At 44.7% G+C, this 24,352-nt stretch overlaps 1 protein-coding gene across 3 annotated transcripts in view; it reads left to right on the forward strand.

Annotated features, from left to right (window-relative positions):
- Nucleotides 1–24,352, forward strand: part of ERBB4 (erb-b2 receptor tyrosine kinase 4) — a 574,516-nt gene that overhangs the window by 214,074 nt on the left and 336,090 nt on the right. For all 3 annotated transcript variants that reach the window (XM_069021790.1, XM_069021791.1, XM_069021792.1), the window contains exon 2: nt 7,705–7,856. In XM_069021790.1, the coding sequence (XP_068877891.1) occupies nt 7,705–7,856 (152 nt within the window). The remainder of the gene's footprint in view (nt 1–7,704; nt 7,857–24,352) is intronic.

Consider the following 24,352-nt stretch of genomic DNA (forward strand, 5'->3'; position numbering starts at 1 on the left):
TTATCTGTTGCCTCCTTGTCAGATTGAGTGCTTCCAGATTCACAGCAAGGCCTCAAGGAGAGCCAGATGATAGAGCAGATGGTAGATGACTAATTTGGCAAAGTTAGATGAGTGGAAATTGTTTGCTTTAATTGCTTGTCAAGTCCAGTACCTACATTATAGTTAAGAAGCGACTATTTACCCTCAAATAGAACAAAATGAGGAAAGGAGGAGAGAGTGTGTGTGTGTGTATGTGTGTGTGTTCATGAATAGTAGGGAGAAAAAGTGAAGAAGTACACAGAGAAAAAAATTTGGTACCAAGGCTTGAGGAGGAAGAACCATTGGTAAAACTTCTTGTATTAATTTCTGCCCTTTTTTAGTAGTAGCTGTGTGATACAGGTCCTGCACAACATCAATCCTATTTTGTCCTCTCCAGCTGCTGTGCCGTAATACAGAGGTGACACAACTAAAAGAGAAACAATGCTGGCAATACTGGCATAAAACAAGCTGGTGATGATGGCTTGACGTGGTCAGTACAAGCAAATACCCTTGAAATGTCGCTGTCTAAATCTGGTTGACATTTTGATGGTGTTTTTTGGTTGGTATGAACAGGAAGGCACGAGTGAAATATGCTGTGTAGCATCTACCAAAGGGATTTTGGAGTTTGGCACAAGGAGAGGGTTCCATCAGCTCAGGAAGGTGTTATCACACATAGCTAATCCTTCTTGATGGAGTCGCAATCGCTGTCAGTCACTACTGTGCCCAGCTGTTTCAGTTCATAAAATTGGGAATGAGCTTCCATGTGTAGGTGGCATATGATCAGCCTCTCTTGGAAGTGGGACCATGCTGGTAACACACATCCTTGCAACTTTTCTGGAAGTGCTGGAAAGCTTTTACAATGGCATATGAAATGATAGTTGAGATTTTAGTGACCAAATTTCAGGAAATTAATGATTTTGGTCGCTGGTACTATCCACCCCAGGGACCACTTCTCCATGCCATGGAGAAGAAAGGCTGTGGGGGAAGTGTTTGAGTGCTCTTCTAGTATTGTGGATGAAAGTCTGGATGAAAATGATAGTTAATTTTTAAAATTTGACTTAATGTAGTAGGTGTGGAGAGCTTAACTTGAAACTAAAAATAACTAATATTACAGCTAAAAAGTTAGGAAGAAATTTTTCACTGTGAGGGTGGTAAGGCCCAGAGAAGCTGTGGCTGCCCCATCCCTGGAAGTGTTCAAGGCTGGATGAGGGTTGGAGCAACCTGGTTTAGTGGAAGGTGTCCCTGCCCATGTCATAGGGGTGGAACTTTAAAGGGGATCTTTAAGGTCCCTTCCAACCCAAATTATTTTATGACGCTATAATAGCACTCCCAGGATTGTGTTTCTGGGCCCTTTGGAATTAAGCATGCAGGTACAAGGGATTAAAACTGTAGTGGGGCTGCCATGGAGCAGCCTGTACTGTGTCACCTCATCCCAGTGACATCCTGATGGGCTGGGCAACAGCTGGGGGGCCATGCTGAGCTCTTCTCGTGGCCATGTGGCTGTCCAGGGGTTCATGGCAGTCAGGTTGATTGCATGCAACTGGATTCAAATGGGATGATAATTTTCTAGTGTAGAGCAGACCTTGCGGAAGGAAAACACTTGTGCCAGCTGAGCTTTTAATTAGGAGTACAGAGAAAATTATGCTCTCCTTCATTACAGTCTCCCACCTAGGGAAAGAAAGCTTCCAATTCTAAAGCACTCTCCCAAACCACTGGGTTTACAGGAAAACGGCTGGTGACCTTCAGGAGTGTTTTGCCTTCTCAGGGGAAACATCTGCAAGACTGTAAGTGCAGACAGCCCTTGCTTCATTAGGACGTGCCTAATTGCAAGAAAATTCAGGGCTTTTGCAGCTCATTCAAGGAGAACTGTAAAATAATAATGAAAGGATTAAAAGTGTGTTTCCCCTTCCTGTGTGCCTACATGACAGGGTGCCCAGGCTGTTGCTGGGAGCGTGAAGCAGAAAGAAGTGAATGGGGATTACCGTGGCGTTGCTGGTAATTAGTTGTTCCTTAAGGGGCTTGAGTATTCCCCCCATCTGGGGGTCTTAACAAATTGCCACGAGTGTTTGCAATTATTAATAAACAGTTCTGTTAGCTGCCTTTCAAGAAACCCTGATAATGGTGCTGTCTGTAAAAACACAGCTAATTAAGTGGGAAGTACAGGAGCAGAATGTGTTAGAAAGAGATGATGACTGTTTTTGGGCTCATCTTTTCTGGGGTGAAGGAACGTGGGATTGTCTTTCTATAAAGCCATTCCTGAAGCCAGTGAGTCCAAGAATTTGAGCCTCCTTTGTGTTTTTGGTGCACTTGACAAACTGATTGACAAAGGGAGGTTGTGCTGCCTTCAGGCAGAGGCTGGTGCAGGGCAAATGTACTGCTCTCCTGCATCCTTGCCAAAGGAATAATAGTAAATGTTTTATGATTCAAAGGAAAATATATCCAGATGCTTGAGATAACTCCCTTGGAGTTAGTGAGGAGGGTCTCCCTGCTTCTTTGAGTGTGCTTTGGGAGAGGAGTGTGACACTGGGATTTCAGGTGGGGGTGACCGTGGTGGAGATAATGGATTCCACTCTTCTTAGTACTCCAGATCTGGAAAGGGGTTGAATAAGAAATGAAACAAGTTTATCTCCTTCCAAAAGTTGAGCTGGGAGGATTGTAAAATCCGTTAGCAAGTGTGATTTCTTAATTTAACATATGGATTTATCATCAGCAGAGCAGAGCAAAATAATGGGCTAAAAAGCAGAATCTAATGGACATTTTTAAATGTCTCCATTATTTTCCACCTTTCAGTGGGTGTTTGAATGATTTGGCTATTTTATGAAAAAATGTCAATGGGAAATTAATTTCCAAGTCATGTGCATGAATATTGATGAAAAACAAATTTATTTCAATACAGACTATTATTACTGTTGTAATTGGGGCCATTAGGAGCTGAAACTGTCACTTTAGGTAGCTGGTAATAAGTAAACAACTGAATGTGAAGTCTGAATGTGAAGTCTGAATGTGTGAGTAATGCCTGAAATCCACTTTTATGATGGCCAAGCAGTGCTCTGCTCCAGCACCCACCCAAAATCCCCCATGACTGGGGTGTAGGTGAGAAGTGACCACTGGCTTGTTGCTGTCACTTCTGGTTTGGGACTTCTCAGATGGAAGAGGCATGTCCTTGAGCTTTGGGATAACATTAGTGGTGGGTGACTCTGCACATGAACACTCTGTGAGGTTTGATGTCAGAATGTGGAAAGAGCAGGAATGGCCAAGCACGTTTAGGTGGAGAGATGGGTTTGAGGGGTTCGTGGTATGTCAGTAAATCAGGTCAGACTGGAGCTTCCCCCATAAATGTGGGCAAAATGTAGGGGAAGTCTGATTTGCCTGGGTGTGCATCGATAGAGCACTGGAGGGTTTCCCTCATGGAGATGCCCCTGTAAGGCCTCCCCTGAGAAAGGCAGAGAGTTCGTGACCAGAGATGCTCAACAACGAGAGCAGCTTCAGACTGGAGGCACATCTTAAGCTGCTCCTCTTTGCCTTGTGTTAGAGACAGGGAATGACTATTTTTTATTAATCAGCAGAGGTTCTGCTGCAGGAACAGTTAAAGCACACAATCTTGGGTTTTTTGCTGCTCATTTCTGGGGCTGTATAAAACAACACATCTAACAATATACAGCGAAGTGCTTTGAAGAAGGTTCATGAAATACAGATTATGGTGGTTTTGCATGGCGTGACAAGGAAATACATTTTGTTGTGCTTGTGTTTATGCGTGTATACAGCTGGAACATCCCTGTGAATACATATTATTTTGGCACTTAATTTTAAAGAGCTGCTACAACACATAGATGCCTGTTGCTGTTCCAGGAGAGGAGCAGGAGGTGAGAGGGATATGTTCCTGCTCTGTGTTGAGCTCAGGAACAGAGGTACTGGGAATCTTGTGTGACTCCTGCTCAGCTCCCACTTCACACACAGTTACTTCAGTGATTTTTAACTACCTTGGCAAATCAGACCCAAAACAATTGTTTCTGCCCTGGAGCAGCTGGGAATTGCCTCATATGGCTCAAAATCGGGCATAAAAATTGTTAAGTACCTGTTCACAGCCTGCTTTCTGGGCTGTGTCCCTCCCAGGTTTGGCTCCCTGGTGTCAGTGGGCCAACAGGAGCACCTTTGTGATTGTCCATGGCAGCAGCATTTCTCTCTCATGGCAGGAATGCCTTTTTACCCTTTTAGTTGTTATTTGCCTTAAGAAACCTGTCAAGAGAATCTCTCATTTCTCTGTTTTAAGGGATTCTCTGTGAAGGATGGGAGAAACCGTCCCAGCCCTTCCTCCTGCAAGTGATGAAGGACCTAACCTGCTTTTCTTACATACTGGCATAGTTTCCTCTTTTGTATTTTGAATGTGGTATAATGACTAGGTGCATCAAAAGTATACATTGCAAAGCTGAGACAGAGAGATTAATGACTTACTGTAATAATGGATTATTAATGATCCATTATTATACCCACATTTGCTTTGTGACTTCAGCTTGTTGTGCAGGTCAGAGCTCTCTCCTGCTCTGAGTTCTGTTTCTGCATCACCTTGCACTGCTGGTTGGGTACTGATGGAAAAAAATGTGCACTTCTGCGCTGCTCAATTGATGTAGGATAATCACTTTTGGTATGTGACTTGATTTGAGGCAATCTGTGACCAATTTTTTGTTGTTGTTGAATGAAGATTACCATTCTGGTCAGCACAGAGCTACAAAAGCCAGACGAAGGCCATGCAATGGGTTGGGAGAATTAATGCTGCACAGTCACTTTCCCTGGTTTCCCAAATTTTGTGGTAGAGCAGGCTGGCAGGACCTGGGTTGCACTGCTCTTTTGGCACGGATCAGGCAGGCAGCAAAGGCCCAGGTGTGAGCTGCAACAAGAAGATGTTCTGTGTAACAGAGGATCAGAGGAAACTTCTCTTTTAAAGACAGACATTAAGCACTTGGAATTGCTATGAGATAAATTTAAGGGATCAGCATGATTTATTCTAAATTCGCTTTAAAGGGTTTTTTTATCCAAAAGAATTGATTACTAGCCATATCAAAAACTGGGAATAGTTACAGGAGTGGTTCGACTGTACAAAATTAATCTCAGTCAAATAAAGCTCATAGCCCCGGCTGACATCTGGGCTGGCTTCACCCCTGCCGAATCCTCTTGCAAGAACAGGCTCCAGGTGTTCCTGCCTCCTCACAGCAAACAAGTGGCTGCATTAGCTTTCAGGAAACGTTTAATGGGCGTGCAATGTGGAATATCAGTGTTGCAGTACATAGCTTTATTAGCTGAGCTTCAGGAATTGTTTTCTGAGTTGTGTTGGTCCTTTGCACGGATTGCAAAATGGAATGGAAGGTATTTATTAGTCCTTGGGAGCCATAAGACAGAATAATACTTACCTGGCTGGAAGTATGATCAGTCTTGTAACAGATACTGCTGTATTTAAGGAAGAAACACACAAACCCATTTTGTAATTGGTAAGCGAGAATTTTTAGGTGTCCTGGCAGGCACAGGCATGTGTCTCCCTGAAGGGTTAGCACATTTGTGGGGCAGAGCTCGAGGTTTTTCTGAGTAAAACTCTATACATGACCTAGGATGGGGCTTTGTAATTCAAAAAGAAAGATGTGCCATCTCCTAGTTGCAGTGGTTAATCCTTCCACGTGTTCCCAGTCCACCAGAGCTACATGAGGTCCCAATATGACCGTGTCTTTCCATCTTGGGAATCTCCCAAAATAGCTGTTAAAAATATTGTGAATAAAGTCTTGTTTAGGTATGATTTACTCTAAGTAGTAAGGTTTTACCGGAAAATTTAAAAATTGGAATGTTCATGCTTTTAAGTTAAGCCTCAAAATGAGGCGGTAGTTTCTGTTTTAAAACCTGAGCAAACCAAGCAGTTTTGTTTTTCTTCAACACAGTATAATGAACATACATCAAATATTTCAAGTTTCTTACTGTAGCAAGAAATTTTTTTTTTTTGAATTTTACTTTTACCAGGTCATAGAAAGAAATAATAATCCAGCGTTTCCTATGGTGGGTGGTAGACCCAGTGTGTATTTGGAGAAGCAGGCGTTGCAGTGCCTGTTCAGCTTTGGTCCATGCTCTTAAGCCCCTGGAAACACAATCCAAAAACGATGTGATCAGCCCTTCACCCTGTGAATGGTTTTCAATGAAACCAGCCCGTGCCTGCCCTCCCTGTGGGAGTCATGGTGCAGCAGGAACAGATTTCTGCTGCCATTTCTGGGGCAGAGGGAGTTTCCTTGGGAGAAAACTTTGAGCAGGTCATAGGCTCCTGGCTGCCTCCTGAAGCCCTTTGCCAAGAGGCTGCTGGAAGCTCGAATTGCCCTGGCACAAGAGCAAATAGAGAGACCACAGAGGGAACAGAGATGAGAATTGTTCCCATTTCTATTGAGAAAAAAAAAAGGGGGGGGGGGAGAGGGGTATCGTAAGTAAACAGTAAATAATTGTAGTACTCTGAAACCTAATTACTTTTGGTATTTATAAAAAGAACCTGCATCATTCAAAAGAGTATGTTTTAGCCAGTTCTACTGATTATGCCTCCAGTCATGGAGAGTTTTGTTTGTATTGATCTGACCCAGAAGCAGGAATGGCTCCAGAAATGCCATTCTTGGCAGGCTCCTGTTTTGCATAATATAATGCCCATTTCAGAAGTTTAGATATACCCAGATTAATTTGCTCACGGATAAGAACAACCCACAAGCTGTTGATTAAGAGGAAAAGTAAGTGCATTGAAAAAGACAAACCAAAACCAGCCCAGCCCCACACTTGACCATTTAAGCAGCATTCCTGTCCTGGCAGGCTAAGCAATGTGTGAAAAGCTGATTGTGTAAAATGCTGCTTCTGTGTTTGTTTCTCTCTCTTTTTTTTTTGTCATTGCATGATGCCCGGCAGGCTGATAGACTGGGATTCTGTGGTGGCTTTGAACTGGGCTTCAAAATGTAGAACAGAGCAGTGTAATATTAAAGGGTGTACTTTGAAACCTGTATTAGGATGGTGTTTCCTGGCATATCTCCACTGTGCATTCAGCCTGGGGACTTGTGGAAAGACAGTGTGGTTTTTGCTGTTGTTATTCTCCTATTTAATTGCATAAAGCAACTGGGAAGAGCTGGGGTCTTGAGGAAAGTGATAGGGAAAACAATGTTGGGTATAAGTCTTCTGCTCAGGTTTCTCTTGGCTTGTCCAAAATACTGTTCAGAATAGTGCAAACGTTGAATTGCCCAGGTCAGCTTGGATACACAGGTCCCTCCAGCCTTCTGTCCTTCAGTCCTTGATGGGAGTGCCTCTGCCCAGTGTCTGATTCTGTCACTGGCAGAACTGGTAGGGGTTTACTGAGACGTGGGTTTGACCCTTTAGGTGCTGGGGGCAACCTGCTTGGCCTTTTTCCTGCATTTTTGCCTTTTCAGCCTTTCTGCATTTGGTGGTAAATACCAGTACTTCAGCCCATTTGGTGAGAGGTGTTTACATTGCTGAGATGATCACGGGCTGTATTTCTACCTTCCTATCTCTACTGCTGATATTCAAGTGTGACTTGTGTGACCCAGTCCTGGGAATCATTACAGATTTTTGCAGCAACTCCCTGTATCACTGTGTACAGACGTTATTTCCTTCTGTGCTCCAGTGCTCTCTTCCACCCTGGCCTCATTGTGCTGTGGTTTCTTGCAGTGTGTGCCGGCACCGAGAACAAGCTGAGCTCCCTCTCTGACCTGGAGCAGCAGTACCGGGCCCTGCGCAAGTACTATGAGAACTGCGAGGTAGTGATGGGCAACCTGGAGATCACCAGCATCGAGCACAACAGAGACCTCTCCTTCCTAAGGGTAAGCAGGCTGCTGTTCTCCTTCCCTCTGCTTCTGTGTTTGAGGGAGCAGCGATGGGTGCTGGGCTGGAAAAGACCAAAAGACCAGGCATCTCTCCCAGCAGTTCCACTATGATGCAAGAGGATGAAAAAATGTCAGGGATGTGCAGAGAACAAGAGCAATGTCACTGCTATGACAGGTGCTCTGCGTGTGAGTCATTTAGATTTATCCAGGATGTGGGGGAGAAAGCCGAGACACTGGAAGGTGACGCCTTGCAGGTCTCCCACTTTGTGTTGCCAGCAGGTACAGGGCAGGTTAAGTGGGGTTTAGGAAGGTCAGAGAATCATGCAGATAAGCACTGGAGGACTGGAGAAGCTAATCTTAATAAAATGCTAGATATGGATTGATTGATATACTAAGGGAGGAACTTTGAGTTTGTGGAGCATTTAAGAAAAAGAAAAAAAGTGATTGCTGAATGAACATAAAACCTTCTTCAGCTATGAGACTGGAGCTATGAGCCTAACTGAATCTCCTGCATCCAGGGGAAGTCTGTGGTAGATGAAGGCTGTATTGCTTGTGGGGAGCCTGGGTTGTGCATTCCCTCAGTCCTCTTTACATCAAATTTTGGATTTGTGAAGGAACGTTTCAGTGTGGTTTGCAGATTCCCCGTTGCCATGCTGGCAAGGACAAGAGAGAAGGGTGAACACCGAGTTCAAAGAACTTAAGCCCATCGTTATTTGGCATTTCACATTCTTTATGTTTAAAGAAATATCCCCCTAAAGGCATGATCCAGGTGGGCATCTGAGGATGCTTCAGATGATGTGGCTGTAATACAGAAGGTAGGTCTGAGGGCCAGGGCAGAAAAGGCAGCCCGTGGCAGCATGGTTGCAGTCTGTGCTGTGATTGTACTCTCCATGACACAGATAAGGGTCTACATTGCTCATGTTGCTTGCCTGTACCTCTGAAAAATGCTGATGCCATGTTCCAGGATGCCTGTCTGTGTGTAAGTGGCATGTTCACGTGGCAGGAGCGCTGGAGTTTAAATCCGGCAGCAGGAAGAGGCGGTGGGAGGCAGCCCCAGCTGGTTGGGTTACTCTCACTCATTCTGTTTGCTGGGTCTCGGGTGAGCTGAGTGCTCAATTCCAGTCTGCAAAACTGTGAACTTTACACCACAGATTCTAGCAAAGGCAAAGCCAGCTCTCCAGCAGTGTGTTTAGCTTTGCTTCACATTGAATTTGTTGGGAATTCCACAGCCTTGCCACTCCATACATTGGCATATATTTACTGTAAGTGTACACCAGGCTGCCGAAAGATCTGCAAGCAAAATTCAGCTACCAGACATGTCTGGAGTAAAGTTTGGGGTGCTAATTGCACTCAGACTAACAGATTGCCTGTTAATTTGAGTGACAAATGCCTCGGAAGTAAATGCTATCCATACATTTCACAGTTGTAACAGGTGGGAAAAACACATATGCTTTTGCTCTGAAATAGATACAGCCTTGGTACAGTTGGATCAGCGTTCCCTGACTTGCTGGACAGGTGGCAGATCCTCCTCCTGTGAGGGCAGGATCCCTGCTTTTCTTGGGGCATCTCTGCAGTTTCAGATGGCTCCTGAAACCCCTGACTGGGCCATAGTGCGTGGCTCAAATTCATCACAGACAGTCCTTCCGCTTCAGCTTTTCTTCCTTCTTATGCTGCCTGCTAGGAGGTAGGGAAAACAAATTACTTGGACATTAAGGAATCAGCATTCCTCACAGAGGGCTGCCATAAGCAGCATGAAATATTGGTGGAAAGAAGATAGTAAAATCATCAAATGAGAACAAGAAGGAAAGGTCCTGTTCAGAAAATGGAAGTGGTTTGGTCACCTGTGCTTTTTTGGTGACAGCTACTATCGCTTTTTTATTAGTTTTTATTACTTCTCTTACCTACATCTGCCCCCTCGCAGATGTCTCAGCAAAAAAGCAGAACTTGAAACAAAACTCAGCAAACTGAAAGACCTAGTTAGTATGATAAATTGTAGTCATTAAAGCAGAAAACCAAACAGAAGAGAACATGTTCTCGGTGAGGCAAATAAATAAATAAATGTTGGCACATTTACGCCGATAATTCGACGTTCATTAGTTAGGCAGTATTACCCATTTTATCATATTAAAAATGGTTTTAATGGCCAAATGAAGGTGGCAGATGGGACATAACTAAGAGAAGGGCTGTTTGTCTCTCTCAGACTTGAATATGGTGAACTCGCTGTGCGACACCACGCTCCTTCAGCCTGCTCCAGTGTTTTAGTCTCTGTTGCAGTAATTGCCCTCTTCCTCCACCAAAAACGCTTCAGGTAAATGCTGGTGCAACCCTGGGTTATCTGTGTCCTATGGCTCTGTGTGCCCACCTGCCCTCTCTGTAGTGCTCAGCTTAGCTGGGCAACTTCTTGCTCCAGGACAGAGGCAAGACCCAGTGAGCTGTAGGCATGCTGAGCCTTTTCATTATGCAGTAATAAACAAATAGCATAAATGAATTGAAGTGAAAAAACCCCATAATTTTATTTACCCTGCAGAGGAACATTAAAAGATCAGCATCCCATCTCTCATATTTATTTAGACATTTATTCCCTAAGTAGATTTGCTTTATGTCTGTGAGTTAGCTTTCTGGATATCTGCTGATGAAGACTAAAAGGGGCTGTCTGTCACCTGAATGAAGTGCTGAGCCACTTAAACTTCCAGGCCTGCAGATCATGAGGAGCTTGATTTCTGTAAGGGATTGCACATGCCAGTTGTTTCTTTTCCTGCTGTTCTTATATATGTGCAGAGAAGGAGTACAAATCTTCTGTGTTACTTAAATGTATTTTATTTTGGTTCCTGGTTGTGTTATGGTCTTGGTATTGCTTTCCTGTGAGCAACTGCAGTATGAACTTGTGCTCTGCATGTGCTGCCCTCCAGCTCCGCCAGCTCTATTCCTGCTGCTTGGTGCTTGCTGCTTCCCTGTGCTGTGGCCACAATGGGAGTCATGGCAGAGGAAAGGAGCACTTAGTAGCAGGAAAAATTGTGTCTATGCCTGAGTGTTGGGTTAGGAAAGATGTTTCTGACATCTCTGGGCTGGTAGCTGGCTTGCTTTGTCCTTCTTCTGAGGCTCAGCCTACTCACAGAAAATGTACAAGGGGTTATTCAGTTTTTGAAGTCCTACCTCTGCCAGCTTTGGCAATGAAATGAAGCTGAAGTTAATGCAGCCCATGGCTGCTGCAGTCCTACCTCCCTCTTGCAGCCAAGGCAGGCTCTCCACTGGCATAGGTGCTGCCAAGAGTGTGATTGAACTGAGCAGGACAAATAATTGAGTGGAAAACAGTCCCTCAGAGCTCCCTTGTCCCTGTCGTGTGTCCAGGCTCACCCAGCAAGTCAGCAGTGACAGTGGTAAGGAGTTGGGCCCCACCTCCCACTGCTTCCCAACCCACCAGAATGCTTCACCTAATTGCACAGGCCAGGCTTTTGCACTGGGATTTGCTCCGTGAAACCAGATAAGCTGGTTGAGCTGGTGCATGTCTTGAGTCTCGTCCAGGCGAGAGCTGAGATTTACTTCCCTGCTTTGGACTTCAGAAAAAAACCCCCTTGAGTAAAGCTCAGATTGGTTCATATTGCAGACAACCGTTTGAAGAACAGAAGGGGGAACCTATTTTAGTTGCACTTGGCAGAGCTGACAGTTCCTATTGTGGGCTGTTCTTATTTCTTAATAACATCTCCATATTCAATTTTCAAAATAAAATACACAATTAGTGTATCACAAAACAATCTTCTGCAAGTACTTTAGTTCTGTTAAACACGTTTGGTAAATGAGACTTATCTTTGACTAATCCCATGGCTTTTAGCAATTCATAGTCAGTAAATTGTCTTCTCGTGCCTGGATTTTATTTAACCAATTCAGATTATTTATTTTTAAAGACATGATCAAAGTTCTATGCTATTCTCTGCCATAACTCTCCCATGTGATTATGAAACTCATTTTTAACTACAATCAACAGTCTTCAAAAATTATCTACCGCTGCTTTATGGGTTCTTTTTTCATTTACCTCAGCAGTGTTTGTGTAGCACCTCCAGCCACACTTGCAAGGCAGCTAGCTGACATTTAACAGGGAGGATGTTTCATGGGGGCAGTTTTACACTTATTGCAGAGATGTAGGGCCCCATCTCCGCTCTGTCAGCACACACAGCCCTGTGCTTGGTGAGAACCCCTGCCAGCCCCACCTTAGCCTGTTCCTTGCAGTCACATTTAGACTCTGTGGCAGATGGGATTTGGCCATTTGGGCTTTATATTCTTTGTTATTGGTTGTGTTTAATCTTTGGAGGAACAGACCCCTCTGAGGGGTGAGGACTGCCAGAGAGGCAGGGGAAGAGTTGGGTTGCAAAGCATGCTGCCTGGCCCCATGGCATTTGGAGCTGCTTCTAGTTAAAATAAACCGAAGTGGGGGTTTTTTTTAATGCTTTTTGGTTTTTTGCAGCAAAACAGGGCTAAGCAGACCCTTTTGAAATCTCTGGTGGCAGAGCTGAGAGGAGACGTTGGCACAGAGAGAGTTTGCATCTGAACAGACGTGTTGGGGAGGGGTGTGCAGAGACGGGAGGGCATTGCTTGGCAGAGCAGTGTGATGATGTGTGTGGCTCCTGAAGGCCTGGCAGCACAGCTCTGCATCCCTTCTGCAGCAAAATGGTATCTGACTGCCCAGCTGACAGGCTTCAGTAGGGTCCCTGCTCAATGGAAAGGGCAGTGGAGTACTGTGCCTGTCAGGGGTTCCCAGAAGGACAGGCTGTGGGGGTAGCTGTGTCTCTGTGGAGGCGGATTTTCCCCAGAAATGCTAGGAAAGCATTGCAGTGTGGCCCTACCCCAGAACGGGGATTTTTGGGAGGAGTTTGCTGGGCAAGGCCGCCCTGTAGCATTTGTTATGCAGTGAGTTGCATCACTTGCCAGTGTGTGTTTTGTCCTTGGCTGGCAAGAGGCAAAGGGGCCTCCAGGTAATTACAGACGTGGAAATTGAGTACATGTATGTATGTGTTCGTAATTGCCCTCCCAGGACCTTAGAAAACAAAACATAAACAGCAGCGGTGTGACGGTCAGAGCTGTGCATGCCACACAAATCCACGTGGAAAGAGGACACCTCCAACTTGCTGTGGAACACAAGTGCTGTGCTGGGTGGGTTACAAGAGACCAGTTGCATGCCAGACCACGCTTCTGGCGTAGACAAAATGTTTCACACCGGCTGTGATCATCTGCCAGCTGTGCTGGGTGAACCTGAGCTGAGTTTAAAGTGAGCTGCATCCCAGATTCTGAGGGTGGCGTGGGAGCAAAGGCTAATTGCAGAAAGCATATGTGATACAGCTCTGCTCCAGGAGAATGGCTTCCTCTGCCATTTCCCATTGCTTGTGTAGAAATAGCAGCTTAAAATAATCACAACAGTTTAAACTCCTCCCAAAATGGCTAGGAAGCTTGGATTGCCAAGGAGAGGAATGCCACAGATTTGCATGGTCTTCAAGGCCTGTCCTGTGCTTGGAAGCAGGTATTGAAATGCTGCAGGCACAGTGAGTGGCTAAATACCAGGCACTGTTGTGGTAACTGGTGTTCCCATGGCCCTCATCCCTTTGTGTTGATACCACACTCCACATAGTCCCTAACACAGAGTCACCCAGCTGCATCCCGACCCCACCACTCCCAGAGCCCCCCAGCTGGTAGGGAAAAGGCATCCAGCACTTTCTGACCTAAATGTCTTCAGAGATGTTACATTATTTTTGTGCTTCTGTTTCTTATCCCCCTTGTGTTCTACTGACAGATCACCTGCTTTCCTGTGCTGTCCCAGTGTCCATTACAGGTGTCTGTAGCTCTGCAGGCTGCCCTTAGCAGCCCCTATGTCTCCCTTGAATGCTCAAAATCCCCTTTTTAGCACTGCCTGTCATGGTTGCAACCCATTTCTTGTAGATACAGGACATAGTGCTTCTCATTTTGTGATGAAGAATCTGGTCTGAGCCTCTGCCTGCTGCTGCTGGATGCAACTTGGCAGCTCAGGGACCCTGCTCACACCTCCCCTTCCTTCTCCCCAAAAGGCTGGGTCAATATACAATTAATCCTCAAGCTGAGTTTGCCAAGCTGTAACCAAATACATGGTCATTAGCATATATTATTTAGCAATTATTTTGGGTGGCTTGGTATGAAAGGTGCATTTGAAATAACCAGTTGTGTTTAGGAGGAGAGTAGGTGCTGTGGAAATGTAGAGCTGGGTGCTGTGGAAATGCAGGCTCCTGTTTTGGTGCAGCTATGGACTGTGGAGTGAAGATTTGTGTCTGTGCCTGCTGAGTGCTCTGAGGGTCCCCGGCAAGCATTTTTTTGGGGGAGGTTGCAGTGGAGGATGGCTGCAGATTTCCAGAAGAGCCTGAGTCTGCTGGGGATGGCCCTGGGCTTGTTCCTCACATCCCACCTACTGCAAGGCTGCCCTTGTGAGTGCTGCCAAAGCCACTGGGGCAGTAGCAGCCACATCCCCGTGTCCATGTCCCCATGACTGATGTGCTGTATAAAACTCATGCCATCATTCTCATGGAGTGACGAGTAGGCAGTATCAGTCTGCCCTTTGTTATGCATTCCCCCTTGAAGAGGGAGTTCAGAGAGGCTCCCCTGGCAGAGCTCTTGGTGGACTTGGGGATGGATCCCAACATGGGGCATGTTTTGCCCCTTCTCTGGGCTGGCAGTGGCCAAGAGCTTCCCCAGCTTTCCCACAGCCTTTCTTTCCCTGTGTCTCCTTCGGTAAGGGGGAGCATCCTTCAGCTGTATCATGTGTGGAGAGGAGAGGTCAAGATTTGAAGTCCAGGTTGATTAAGGAGTCTCTTTAAATTGTCTTTTAGCATTTCCCATTCAGCTCCTATTGTATAGCAGGCGCTTCATCTCCAGCTGCTTGGGAAGCCTGTTTGATTCATGTGCAAGGCAGTGGTAGCCACTCTGGAGCAGGAGAGAGATAAAAGAAGCCTGACTTAAATTATTCAGAGTATCCCAGACCCACACACATGCTCGAGATCAACAATATCCTCTTCACTAGCTATCCTGTTTCTGTGGTGGTAGTGCAGCTGCCCTTGGTTAGGCACAGCAGAGCACTGGGGAGATGATGTGGAGTGGCTCCCCCATGCCCAGGGTGTGGACCACTTCTCCCTGTGACGTGAGGTGGAAGTCTGTCCTTCTCACTGGTCCTGCTGAACCTCACAGGCCCCTCTGGCAGCCTTTGGGCCCAGCAGGGGTGCCCAGGTGGGTGTGGGATGCACGGCGTGGGAGTGCTCCTGCTTGCGACAGTGTGCCATTCCACAGTATTCCCCCCACCTTGCTGGGAAATTATGAGGTGCAAGAGGCTTCAGGACCAAAAATATGCCCAGGACATAAGGATCACTGCTCCAGGTGGAGTGTTTCCCAGTTTTGCAGAGGTACCTGCTGGATGGGTGCAGGCTGGAGTCATGTGTGGAGGATGAAAATACAGACCAGGAGTCGAATATTTAACATGAACAAAAATAACTGGTTGGACTTATGGCTCTGTGTAGGATTGTTACTTTTTAAAAATTAAGTACAGACGATCAATTTATTTATTTTCCGATTGTTTAGTGCCTCATCAGAGTCTTTGTTCTGTCCATCCATGAAGGGGTCTGATGCCTGGGTGTCTGAAAAATACGTGTGGCTAATCCAGACTGCAGAAGCTGCTGGGATGAGTGCTATGAAAATGCTGGTAGTTGAGGGGAAGACATTATTAAAAGCAAAACAGTGCAAACCTTCTTAATTAGGTGTTGTTTCTCTTCAAATCTGATCTTCCCTCTAGGCCAGTGAAACCAATTATACCCTTTCTTTCAAACACCTAACATTGTTAATGATCTTACTCTTTAAATGTAAACCTCTCCCCTACCAATGTGATTGGAAATGCTGGCTTTCTACTGAAGCTTAAGAAAAACAAACAGCAGAGTAAAGTTAAACCAGCCAGTGGAAAAAAACCCCAAAACAACTGTGGTTGCAAACACTTCTAAATTATAAATGGGTTTGTTAGCTTGTAAAGCAAATGAGCAGTTTACTCTCAAGCATAGAAAGAAAGGTTATGTGGTGTAAATGGTGAGTGTAATGAGATTTGAAGTCTTAACCCTAGCTAGGAGATGGTATAAACTCCACCATTTCACGCTGTTCACTGACAAGCTTTGCTCAGATGTCATTAAGGCTTATTTATTCTCCTCTTTGCCCACCCACCCTCTCAAATCCTTCAGTGGAACAGAGATGGAAGTGGGGAGCACAGATGAGATATGGAGAGGGATATAGCTACAAATGTAATTGAGGTATAGCAGCCTGTGCCAAGTGGAAGTGTGTAACACTTTCCCTTGAGTAACATTTTTCTGTTTTCCTGAGCATTTAGGCAATACATTGCCAATTTTTCCTCTAACCCTCCCTCCCTCCGATCCCGTTTTATTATGGAATAAAATGAAATTAGACAAACCAACTGCGAGAGAGCTGAGTAATCTTGCGTTGTAATACACTGACTCAGAGTACTGGATCAATGGGCTTGAATTACTGTTAAAATCCATATGCAAAGAAAAGCAAAGTCTTTTGCTGTAAGCTGTGTCAAGGGGTGGAGGAGCAGAGGGACGGATTGAGGCTTAGCCAACAGTTTTTGTGCTAAACTGGATCAATTTTAAAGGTTTCCTCTGTAGATGCCAGCCGTAGGGCTTTTATGGTTCAGAAATGTCAGCACAATTGTGCAGATTGCAGAATTCAGCAACAATGCTCCCACCCCAAACCTGGCCACTAATTACAAATTACAGCCCCACAGTCACTCAGATCCTGTGTGGGTGCCCAGGAAGGCTGGGGCAGAGGGAGGAGTTGGCCTTCCTGAGCATCCTCCTCAAAAATAGCATGTCAAGGGAGCGTTTTCATGGATGTGTGCTGGTGAAAGCTGCTTCATTGTGTGGGGCTGGTTGGAGGAGCTGAGGGACTGGAGCTGGCCAGGGTGTGATAGAGGATGTGTCTTTGTGGGACTGGGGGATTGAGGATGGATTTGCCCACCCCAACACGCAGCCAGCAGGAATATCTCTGCTAACCACACGTGAGCTGGTTCTGAGTGCTGTACCCTGCAGGGTATGAAACCAGGTACCACTGACTTCTCAGGGGAGATGTGCCCAGGGTCATACATCGTCATGGAAAGGTGGAATGGGAAAGGTTTGGTTAAAAAGTCGAGGGTTTAGTTCTATTGAAGGCAGTACTTCCACAGGGTAAGCACAACTGGTCTCATCCACTGGTACTCATGTTTGAAGTTAACTCAAAGGGTAATAGAGTCTGCATGTTATACTGAATAGCATGCAGTGTTTCTTTTCCCCCTTTGGTGGTCATTAGTCCTTCCAGAGGGAAAGAATGAAGTGCTTTGAGGTAACGTCTGAACATAATAAACCTGAAAATGTCAAAAGGCAAGGCAGAAATATCATGCTGATTTTGACAAACCTGCACTGTTTTGTGCAGGAAAAATAATACTGATAGCTTAATGTTGCTCACTGGAGAGTGGTTATACCAAAAATACATTTTGTGAGAGAGTTTATGCTCATGCTTTGAGAAAACAACCTTAATGAGCACAACATGGAGCTGAAACCCTCAAAATTAATGCTGTTCAGTTTGAATATGGTGAGAGATTCGTAGCCAAGCAGTCCAAGATCTTGAATGGTGCCAAGACCCTGATGTTACCACTTATTCTGATTTCTGGTGTTTTGGGATTGACTCAGATCCTAAAGTGCCAGCAAGACAACTGTACAGTATTAGAAATTGGTGTCTAATTCAGGATAACGATGGTCATGGTGGCAGTGTCTGTATATTGCTACCTCCAGACGGGAGCTTGAGACGTGCAACAGGGTTGACTTAAGTTCTGTAAACCAAAAACAACCTCCTGGTGTAATACATACCCTAGGAATAATAAGGACAGTTCACTCTTAAAACAGTGATGCAGAGTGAAGGCCTAAGAAAGCAAAATCCATTCTGAGTATCAGGGAAGCACGGAAGGTGATGAAGGAAAAAGAAAAGGAAACTGCAAACTTGTGTCCCCCCTGCATTTCTGTCCCATTCGTGTGGTGTTCTCATGAGCACACGATACCTTGCCTAAAACAGGGAAATGTATTAAGAACAGCCCTTGCCTGGATCGCTGTGGAAGGGCACTGCAGGAAGGGGTGCAGTGAACTTCAGTTCCAAGTAATTGTCAATGATATGCAAGCAGAGAGAAATAAGGTGAAAATCTTTGCAGATCTTTATGCTGTGTTACAACTACCGTAGAGAGTGGAGACAGCTGCTCAGCTTCAACCTACAGTGTTTTGCTGGTGCTGGTGCAGTCCCAGCTCTCCAACTGGTGCTGGGCCTCCTCCTTGCCCGCCTCCTCTGCCTGTTTTCTTTCCTGAAAAATTCCTGAAACATTTGGAATTGAGGCCAGGTGAGGTCCATCAGTTTAGGCAGTGGGAGCTGACCCCCCTGTGCTGTTAATTAGCTCTGGTGCCCAGCAGCAGTGTGGCCAGAGGTCACGGCAGCGGTGCCCAGTAATGATGGCAGGTGCTGGAACACGGTCCCTTGTCAGTTCATCTTTTCAGTGCCAAAGTAATAATTTGATCTCAGCAGAACAGCTGGTTTTAGACTACAGATTATCCACTCTTTCGTCTCCTCACTGAGCTGCAGAGCTGATTTGTTTCAGCTATAGGTCAATTATGTCCCAAAACAACACTCAGTTCACTTGTATCATGTGAAACAAAGATAAAATGGGTTCAGGCGTTAAGGATAGATCTTGTATTACAGACCCTCTGTCCCTGCACATAAATACCCATCACCAGGGAGTAAGTATTCAGTTATTCCTGGAGCCAGTCATGCTCATTTCATTAGGAGGCAGTGAATTATTTTAGCAGAACAATGCATATATAAGAATAAACTCTGCTTAAAAGGGCATTTATTTCTTGCATTGCCTGTAAGTGTCTCTGGTTGGGGGACACCTTAATCACTCAAAGTGATCAAATGTAAAATCAAATACATCTGCTTAGAGCCTGTTGGGAAGCACTGCATATTGCGTGAGAGGAGATCAGTCCTTGCAAAGCAAGTATTTTAACATGGTCTTTTACTTGATGTTATTGGCCTTTTAAGCAAAAAATTCTCGTGAAATTGAGAACTTCTGCTTCATTTGCAATGAAGACCCCTCACCTTGCAAAGCAATATGGAGTGTGCTCAGCCAGCACATGCCTGGACTATGCTAATGAAACAGCAAAGTCCCAAAATCATGAAATAATGGCATAGCTAGAGGTATTCCTAGTAGGCAAGCCAGCATTTCCGTGGGCAGAGTAGGTCCAGCACATACTAATCTATACCAACATGGACATGTTGGCATCTTTCACAGCAGCCTTGCCATCCTCTGCTTTGGGATCAATTCAGCTTGTGCTGGTGGCTAAATAGAGCTGGCTGCAAGTATTAACCAAGCAAATGCTGGTAGAATGTTAAAATACTGCTTTTGCTTTGGCTTTGTGAGCCTGGTGTTTGACCAAAATGTGTAGTATTTATTTAATAGAAGGGGTAATTAATTAGTGTGCTTTTCCCCTGGTGGATTGCAGGGATGCAGGTGTCACACAGCAGTGATCACTGGAAAGTTCCCCAGTGCACTTCTGTGCCACTGGGGGCAAGTAAACTACCCACCTGTATCTCTGTTTTCTGAAAAAGAGGATTTTTCAGGTGGCATTTGGAAGCTTTCTGCCTCTCTGTAGGCAGAGTGGTGGGAGAGGGGAGCACTGTAAACAGGATTTTACACATCCTGTGTTGGGAGGTGTGGAGCAGCTGTTCCCAAGAGACCTTACAGCACTCAGTATTCCCAGGGCTGGTGTCCTTAGCTCGATCTAGCAAGATGAATTTGAAAATACCAGCTCTGAAAGGGAAACATTTCGAATAAGGTAATCTGCACACATGTGCACAAACACGTTGGAGCCAGCTAAGCCTGCAGCCAGGAGTTATAAAAATCCTATTTATTTAAATGACTTTGAATAGAGTTCACCTACTCCCTGAGATTTCAGTTTAAAAAGAAATCATTCTGGTTGTGTTTCTGCACCTCAGCTCCTCCTGTAAAAGGTCACCTTTCTCCAAATGGGCCTTCAGATTGTGAGGCCTCATCATAGTTTTTCTTAAAAAGTTTCAGTTGTTGGTTAAAGCCCTTGCTGTACCTAAAGTGGTGGGTTGTTCCTTCTGGAAGGAAATTACCTATCTTTTTACATCTAATAAGGGCTGAAATTTTGCTAGATGAAGCAACTGGTGGTTTTACAATGTCTGCTGACTGAACTATCCCTGCAACTCTGAAAAGCCTAAACCCAACAGCTCCTTAAGCGATTTTCAATTTTTCTTTTTCTCTCACAAAATTTTAATGCTCCATCTTGGCATAAATTCATAGTGAATGCAAACATTTTTCAGATCTGCTGCAGACAGCATCCACTGGATGTTAATTTGCCAGAAGGATGAATCCCATTGTGTGTGGTTAGCAGGGACTTCTCAGAAGCAAAAGGAGCTGGCCTTCATCTTGGCTTCAGGAAAGCTCCCAGTAAAGGTTTCTCTTGTTTCCTTAAATAAACATCTCCAGCTCCATCCTCCAGAGGCATCTCGGAGTGCCCCTCTGGGGTTCTCACAAAACAAAAAGGCCTCTTGTCTGATAGTACTTTTAAGAGGCAATGTTTTTTGTTAGCCCTCACATAACTGGCAGGTAATTGGCCATCATCTCGCTCAATACAAGGCTTTGTTTTTATTTGCTTATTTTTTAATTGAGCTAAATGCCTCCTCTGCTTTCCCACTGCCTCTGATCTCTGCTGGGGAGAACAAATCTTAGCAGCCTGGAACATCACACGTTTCTCTGACGGCTTTCGTCTCCCATATGCTCTGGTTCAGTAACAGTTTTGGCTGATGGCTGTGACAGCAAAACACCTTTTTTATTTAAGCTACAGCTTTCTAGAAATACATCTTTGGGCTTAATCAACATAACCTTCAGCGGTTCTTTGAAACCCAGAATCTAAAAGCCATGAATGTCAGAAACACTTTATGGCTTGTGGGAGTCTTTAATGCTTCTGACAGATAAAAGTGGAGGAGGAGGCCATTAAAAAATGCACCACATACAGGCTGGAATGGGATCTTGCTGGTGGTTGGCAGTTATGCCCCTGCATTGGAAAGGAAGGGCTACTGAAAGTAAAGCCTATGACTAAAAGGCAGCATGTGCTCCGCAAGACATCCGTGTTTGTGCTGAGCTTGGGCACCCTTTACTGGCAGAAACAGTCCTCTGCCAAAAGGTCTTTTGGATGTCAGAGCTGTTGGTTTATTATTAGGACAGTACTGTTGTTGTTATTTTTAAGAAGAAGAGGATAAAATGAGAATAAATTACAGTAAAATGTCAGCAACTGCTGAAAGTAGAGTAGCAACAGTGTGTCTCTGGCATTTTTACAGCCAGGCAAGCACACACAGCAGGAATAGTGCCAGCGTGCAATTTCCATCAGCTCCAATTACTACCTTGGCCTGGTTTTAAATATTTAAAGTTTCATGTTTAATTTTGGATGATGTTGAATAACAAGAATCAAAATATGGAAATTCACTAAGGAGTATTGGTCGAAGCAAGTGGGTATCAATAATGTAAGCTGTGTGGGACTGAATGGCCCTGGTTTTCCAAGAGATCTTTTCCATTTCTCTTGTGTTCCCTGTCTAACCGTGATTTATTAAACAATCCTCTGAAGGGATTGTCCTTCTCCACTATCTTTTATTATTGGTGGGAGCCAATTTGAGACTCACTCTGTTGTGCGAGGGACCGGTTCCCTCGTGTGATTGATGAGCCAGATGGGAAGTGATTAGACTTTTACAAGCCCATGCTGCTTGGAACAATATTACCCGGAGAAAAAAAAAGGCTGTTGTTCAAATTTGAGATTCATAGCCTATTACTGCTTCTGAGGTTCTCCTTCCTCCTTTTCCGTGTCTCCTCATTTTTCTGGCTTGCTTTGCACAATCAGGCGAGTGCGTGGAAGAGCGGCCGATGGAAGTAACCGTAGGAGGCAAAGCTGCCAGCTGTTGTGGGCAGCCACACTTTTTTCCTTTATTGTTATTTTTTATGAAGACTGACTGCCATTTGTTCCTGATATGCCTCCCCAGAGGTTTGTCTTCTTCAAAGAGAGGCAATAAACCAGGCAGGCTGTGCAACAAGGCAGGTAGGAGGAACAGGAGGACAGGTAGGACATACGTGCTGCTTCCCTAAGTGCAAGAAGGGGGCAAACCACAGTCCCTTATACTGGGGCTTTCAGTGTGAAACCCATTTGCCCTCTGTCAAAGAGAATTTGCTGGATCACTCCATGGTTTGCATGTGGTGATGGCCAAGTAGACACTTCTGCCACGGATCCCAGCAAACCTTGCATCTGACTGTGCTTAACAGGCAGCTTTGCTCCTGTCTATGTTGGAGTCCTGTCTTTCACCCCAGCCACCCATTCACCTTTAGCACATGGTTGTTTCATCATAAGACCTCTGCTCCTTCTCTTCTCAGTGCCTGGCAGAGTTTCATCCTAGAAATGTAAGGTGGTACATAATCATCTTTGCCTCTAAGATTTCTAAATCAATTCCTCATGTTTTCATTCAGGGATTTTCACCTTGTTACTTTTTTATTTTTAAAGTCTTCCTCAGGAGACCTCTAAAACTTTCCCACTGGAGCAATGGCAAAGTGCAGCCAGACAGCTGAAACACAGGCACTCTACAGCAGCCAGGTATTGCAGTGAGTGGGGAATCCCATTCCCCTGGTACAAGTTAAACGGATTATTCCATTTTAGCTTTAAAAACGCACTCTTTATGCACACACCAAAGCCTCAGGGGACTGTTGCTTGTCAAAGCTGTTCACTGAAAGTTGTCACTGAGGCCAAACTGAGGTGATGCACAGCCCAGAACCTTTGGGGGAAAACATGCTGGAGAGATGAGCACGAGCACTCTTGGCATCTCAGTGGTGGGATTTCATCTTGGTCAGCTGGAGTGGAGCTTGGGGTGTGGGTGCTCTTATTGTGGCATTGAAAGGATGTTTCATGAGTATTGTTCTGCTGTTGATGATAAAGCTTTTGCAATAGGGAAAAAAAAGGTAATGGGTGATGTTTTATGAGAGACCTAATAGTAGATTACAGCACCTGGGTGAGGGCGGTGGCAAAGGAGGATTTGTGACCAAGAGAAGCAAACTTCTATAAAAGCCAGAGCTGTAGGAATATTTGATGCTTCAGCTGAACTGGGAAAGAATTAGAAAAGTCAGTTGGGGTGAGAAATTTTTTTATTTTACTCATCAAACCAAAAGTCCTGCAAAGCGTTTTTTTTTGCAACAAGAGAAATTTTTTTTTGTTCTTCTCCAAGTGCTTAATTTGTTTTAAATAATACATTCTAATAAACTACAGAGCAATAAGGACCTTGATTTTTCCAAGTGTTTTTTCCTTCCCCTTCCCAGGTGGAGCTATTTGCCACACTCAAGATTAATATGCAGTTTACTGTGGTCGACCAAAAATTGGTATTTCCTCCCCCCTTCCCCCCCCCATGCTGATATGTTTATTCTTTGAAAACTTTCTCCAAACTAATAAGAATGGATTTTTCCATGGCATTTTATCAAAGCTGCCTTCTCTTTGCTGGGTTAAAATTTGATGGAAACAAGTTATTCATAAAAATGCAGGTCAGATTTTGTTGTAGTGAAAAGAGCTCTTGCCTCCATAAGAAATGTAATAAATGAAACAAAATGAAGATCACAGAAGTTGTAATAAAATTCATAAATGTGTGTATAATTGAACTTCATTGAAATTATTGTAAAGGGTGCAGTTACATTCTTTAATTATGTACAATTAGCACAGGAACTGCTCAGTCCCTGCCAGAGCCTTTTCTCTTGGATTTACAATAGGTCATGGTAGAGTATTTTTCCCATTACTGTCATGGAGGCAGTAATTGAGCTGGATCTGATCTCCCACATTGACTGGCTTTATCCATAGAAGTATAATTTATTTATGTACAACTAGTTGTCTTTGCCATTTTTAATGGGAGCCTGGAGCAGGCATAGAAGAGATGGCAGAATTTATAGTCCACTAAGGCATTTTTCATCAAGAGTCATCTATGAAACCTGATTTGAGCATATAAAGCGGGAAGAAGATACTTCTGGTAAGTCTTCGAAGTGCTTGTCTTGTGGCCCATGGGCTGGTGATGCCTGGGCAGTGGGGTTAGGGTTTGACTACAAACAAAAGTTTGGGAGTCCTTCTCCAGAAGAATTCAGAGACATATCCAGTCCTTGAAAAAACTGGTGTACTGACCTGGTGGATGCAAGGATTTTGCCTTGCTAAGCATTTCAGTGCATTTGGGGGTTTCTTCCTATTGATCAGCTAAACCCGCTCAATAATATGATAAATAATTTATTTGCTGACACTTGGCCCAGCCTGCTCTCTCTGCACCTCACAGATGTGCGCTGTGAGAGCTGTCTGTGGTAGCTCTGCAGGCAGGGAGGGCAGCCA

Source organism: Aphelocoma coerulescens, chromosome 7 (assembly GCF_041296385.1).
Source record: "Aphelocoma coerulescens isolate FSJ_1873_10779 chromosome 7, UR_Acoe_1.0, whole genome shotgun sequence".
Classification (NCBI taxonomy): Eukaryota; Metazoa; Chordata; class Aves; order Passeriformes; family Corvidae; genus Aphelocoma; species Aphelocoma coerulescens.